General features: G+C 35.3%; 1 protein-coding gene across 1 annotated transcript; it reads right to left on the reverse strand.

Moving 5' to 3' along the window:
• Positions 1–142: 142 nt before the first annotated feature.
• Positions 143–1461, reverse strand: LOC111985162 (ankyrin repeat-containing protein At5g02620). Its single transcript, XM_065767949.1, has 2 exons — positions 849–1461; positions 143–249 (listed from the first exon to the last, which is right to left on the reverse strand). Exons 1-2 carry the CDS (start codon positions 1417–1419, stop codon positions 143–145), a joined length of 678 nt encoding a protein of 225 aa, XP_065624021.1. The 5' UTR covers positions 1420–1461.
• Between the last annotated feature and the right edge of the window lie 3502 nt (positions 1462–4963).

Consider the following 4963-nt stretch of genomic DNA (forward strand, 5'->3'; position numbering starts at 1 on the left):
AAAAAAAAAAAAAAAAACCTGTAACAACTTGCTACTTAAGATTTGTCGTGAAAATATTATGAACATAGTATTTCATAAAATATTATAATTTATTGAGAAATTACCTATTCCAGTGACATCAAGTTTGCATAATTTGCGGAATTCAAAAATTATCCAACAGATTAATTTGATTAATCAGCCATAAAAGAGCATCCTTGCAAACGGGTATAAGCATATTGTCTTCGAGGGTTAAAACAATAGTTGCGAATCCTGTCAAAAGGAAATTAACAATGTAATTAATTAACACTAAGGATTTATAGGAGAGAGATATATTAAACATTTTCTCACAATATTTATAAAAGAACAGTTTTTTTTTTTTTTTTTATAAGAAGATTTGGCTTTTTATTTCATGTTCTTTTTTTTTTTTATTCCCTTCCTTCTCGTCCTAGTTGCTACTTCCTATGCTCATTTATAAATTTGTTTTCTTAATTTTGTGTAAAATTATTTACATGAAATGGACGAACTTCATAAGTTTTTTAGTACTGATAAAAAAAATAACCCATATTACGACATTTCTGGTTGACAGGCACAAAAGACAACCGTCCTTGATGTCCAAAACCAGGAAGTTGAAAATTAGGCAAGTATAAAAGTTACACAAGAGTAGACTTTTCTCTGGCTCAATCAAGTACAACTCAGCACCCAAAAAGGGAAAAAAAAAATCAAAATATAGTTGAAGGTATTTACTAGAGGAGTCCTCCTTCCTCTAACAGGAGGTGCGGGCCCCACCATGAGTCAACCACAAGGGCCCACATTTATTGTGAGAGGAGGGACGACTCTTCCGGTATGAGTAAATAATTTACTGTACTTACTATTTTGTTCGCGAATGACAGCTGCATGTAAGGCATTCATGCCGTTCCTTCCCATGTAGGAGCGTTCTGGAATGGTTTCTATAATTTGGAGAGCAATTTTGTAAAATCCTCGATCCACTGCTAAAAAGAGAGGGGATTCCAAAGCATTATTTGTAAAAGAAGCTAACTCTGGGTCTTCCCTAATTAGTAACTCCACAATGTCATAATGATCATTTCTTATAGCCTCATGCAGTGCGGTGTTCTTCCCCAGATTTATCTTTCTTAGTAGTAAGTTTTTCACTGCAGCTTCTTGGTCTTTTGCACAACTTATTAGGCGCTTTGTCATGTCAACGTGTCCTAAGCTTGCTGCAATATGTAGTGCAGTATTGCCTTTGCAATTTTCCATATACAAAAGTGATGGCTGCGAATCAAGAACTTTTTTCATGATCTGCACCTTTCCAGATTTTGCTGCCACATGAAGGACAGAGTTCCCCCTCCTTGTCACCTGCTTGAGATTTAAATTCACACCCCCAATTTCTTCAAAGAAACTATCATTCCCAGAAATTGCTGCATTGAACAGTCCAACATCCATCGAGTTTCTTCTTGAATCTTAAGCCTTGTTTCCCAAAGTTAACCTTATGTGACATGTTCACAAATTGTTAATCGTTATTCTAGAGTATCCAGACATTACAAGTTACAACACAAACCAGCCGGCAATTAAAGGGGGCAACCTATTGCTGGGTGGGCATCTTGGTATCAAACATTTGATGGGGTTAGGAAGGCTTATCAAATGTTGATAGGTCCACTATGAAGTATGAACATTCTGTTACATTTTTCTAACCAGACTTTGTGTTAACCATTATTTGAAACTTCTATGAAAAAAATAAATTTAAAGAAAAGATAAAAATAAACTAAATAAAAGAAAGAGAGAGCACTTACCTGAATAGATGTAATTTCGTTCCACAAGCTTCCCGTAAATTTTCTAAGGGAAACCATTCAAATTTATAGACAATAGTTTAGTAATAAAGAAGTATACGTTAAGAACACATTCATTCAGGAATTCATGTAAGGAATATAATAAAGGAAATATAAATTAAAGAAGTTCTTGAGCATCCATAGCACAGGAACCAAAAATTTAGCTATTCGGCACTACAAAAAGTTAATTTATTTATTTTACCTACTCAGATATTGTAGCAGTTGATCTATTTTAATTTTCAATATAATAAAATAATATATCTACCACAATAAAATAATATATCCACTACAATAAACAATAATCACAACCACCCACTGCCACTACCGCCGTCGCCACTGACTCTTCCACCGTCACCGCAATCGCTACCACTGCCGTTACCGCCGCCACCACCAACTCTTCCACCGCAATGCCACCGCTGCCACAGCGGACTCAAAACCAATTTCTTATTAAAATAACCACAAGAAATCCTTTTTGTGTGCTTCTGTTTCTGGTTTTGTGCAATAGAACATAAAACTCATAAAACTAGGACAAGAACTTCTATTATAAGAAAACCACACAACAAATTCCTACAAACAAAAAATTCCCAATACATTCCAATACAAATACATTTTGTCCATTCATCCATGCTCTGAATCAAAACGAATGGATGCTCTAAGATCAAATGACAAAACTTTTCATTGAGCAACAATAGAAAAAAAATTATTGCATCTAAAATAATAAACTGAAAGAATAGAAAAAAGAAATCATTGACCACATTGCTAGTTATCTCAGTTTTGTCTCCTGAATCCCCAAGCTGAAATGGAAAATAAGGGACACCTATTCCAGCAGAGAACAAAATATCCATCCTTTTCTTTGATGTTATACCCAAATCAAGAGTCCTAAGCATGTAGATGAAGAAGACAGAGACAACTGACCTGAAGTGGATCAGCGGAAGAGAAGTGCTCAGCGACGTGGGTCTGAAGTTGATCGGCGGCTTAGGAGTTCGACTAAGTGGGTCGGCTGGTGGGTCGGTGACGTCGAGCTTTGGTAGCAGTGACGTTGAGGATTGAGGGCCAATGGCGGTGAAAAAAAGAGGTGAGAGTTTAAGAGAGTGAGCTTGAGAAAAGGTGAGACATAGATGAGAGCTTCAGAGTGAGTTGAGAGTGACACTGAGAGAGAGGCCCGGTGAGAATAAAAGAATATATTTTAATCCGGTTGGAAAATAAAAAAATAAAGAAATTTTTAGCTCTCAGCTATAATATACGGTATATATCTCTGTGCAAATTTACTTTTAACTTCACTGTTGTAACGTGAATATTTGTGTTTTAGTAGAGCTAAAATAGCTATATGGCTATTTAACTCTACTACTGTGAGTACTACACTAGTGGAGCTAAAATAACAACGATTCTTGTTACTCTTTGGCTATTGTTAAGGTTGCTATTCAGTACCTGTTAAAATTGATTTTTTTATTAATAAAGTATTGTAGCTTTATGAGAGTAGAAAAAAACTTGGTAAATTAGTAGTTAAAGTGTTAGTGGAGCATAAAAAATCGCACATTTTACAATATGACCAAAATACCCTTTTAAAGTTCTTCCCTCTTCCTTTCCTTTACCAACATTTTCAACTAGGTTTTGTACTTTCTTTTTTTCCCAGATCTACAAAACATCCACTCAAATGCCCCAAATTGTCAAAGCTTTTTCACATCTCAAATTGAACCCAGTCACCAAAACAACCTAGATACAACCAAAAACAGAGGAAGGAAAAAGTGGAAATAAAGGTAGAGAGAAAAAGGGGAGGCCAATGGTCACTAGCGGTGGTGGTGGTTCAGGTGAGCACCACTACTAGAAACGGTGGTGGAGTTCAAGGGTTCGGCCATGGCTGAGACGAGAGAGAGAATCCGAGATAGTAGAGAGAGGGAGTGAAACATATCTAGTTGTGGAGGGTTACAAAGCTCGTGGTTGCGGTGGTGGTGGCGTTTTTGTTTCTTGGATTGAAGCATGAGAAAGACTAAGGGCCCGTTTGGATACAGCTGAAAACTGAAAACTGAAAACACTGTAGCAAAATAATTTTTAAATGTGTGAATAGTACCGTAGGACCCATTTTTAATGAAAAAGTTGCTGAAAAGTAAAAATTGTGGGTCCGTAAACAGTAAAATTTGGGTTGAAAAGTCAATTATTGCGGCTACTGTTCATTGAACAGTAGCAGCTACAGTGCTACACAATAAAAAACCGGCTGAAAAAAGCTTGAAACGTGTGTGAAAAAAAAAAAAAAAAAAAAAAAAAGAGCTGAAAATGTAAAGCCAGACGCAAACGCGCTGGCCAAACGGTCTCTAAGAAAGAAAGGAGTGAGACAAGAAGAAGAAGAAGAAAGAGAAGAGAGCAATTTCAAACCTAGCAAAGACTAGAGAAAGAAAGACTAAGAGAGAAAGGAGTGAGACAAGAAGAAGAAGAAAGAGAAGAGAGCAGTTTCAGACGTAGCAGAGACTAGAGAGAGAAAATTGAGACGAGTTTAAAGAAGAAGAAGAAGAAGAAGAAGAGTATTTTTGTCTTATATGTAGCAAATTTAACTTTTCAAAAATGTTTTTCTTTCCTCAATAAAAATAGCTCCATGTGTAATTTATTTGTTATTAATTTCCTTCTTAACGGGTGTTGTGCAGCACCCGTTAACAGGACCCTTCTTCTTTTGATTGTTGAAGTGTTTGTCAAGCCTAAAAGTTATTCAAAGGTATCAAGGTCAAGAGTCTTGGGATTTGTCCGCTATGATTAAGTTCATTTAAGTTTTTTTTTTTTAATATGCATACAATTGATAATTTATCATGATATAAATTAGGAAATAGTTTAATTTTGGGGAATATTTATTATTACAAGCTATAACCTTGTCTTTGCAGTAAGAATTAATTTTATCTCATGAAAATGAGGTTCTCAGTATTTAAGGCAAACTTGCACCCCTTGGTATACTCATATCTGTATGAACAGATACATCAATCCCAAAAGTTAAAACCCTACCCAAATACTGGTTTCTCTCTAATGAAATAGATGAATAACAATTGTTGCTAAATTTTTAAATTTATATGTATTTATGACGAACAGAGATATAATAAAACATCTAAGTTGTTGCAAAGAATCTCAATTGCACTTGGCAACCAAAAAACGAAAGAGTTTGGTTCACACTCTTGAGATTT

This window comes from Quercus suber, unplaced genomic scaffold, assembly GCF_002906115.3.
Source record: "Quercus suber isolate HL8 unplaced genomic scaffold, Cork oak 2.0 scaffold_868, whole genome shotgun sequence".
NCBI lineage: Eukaryota > Viridiplantae > Streptophyta > Magnoliopsida > Fagales > Fagaceae > Quercus > Quercus suber.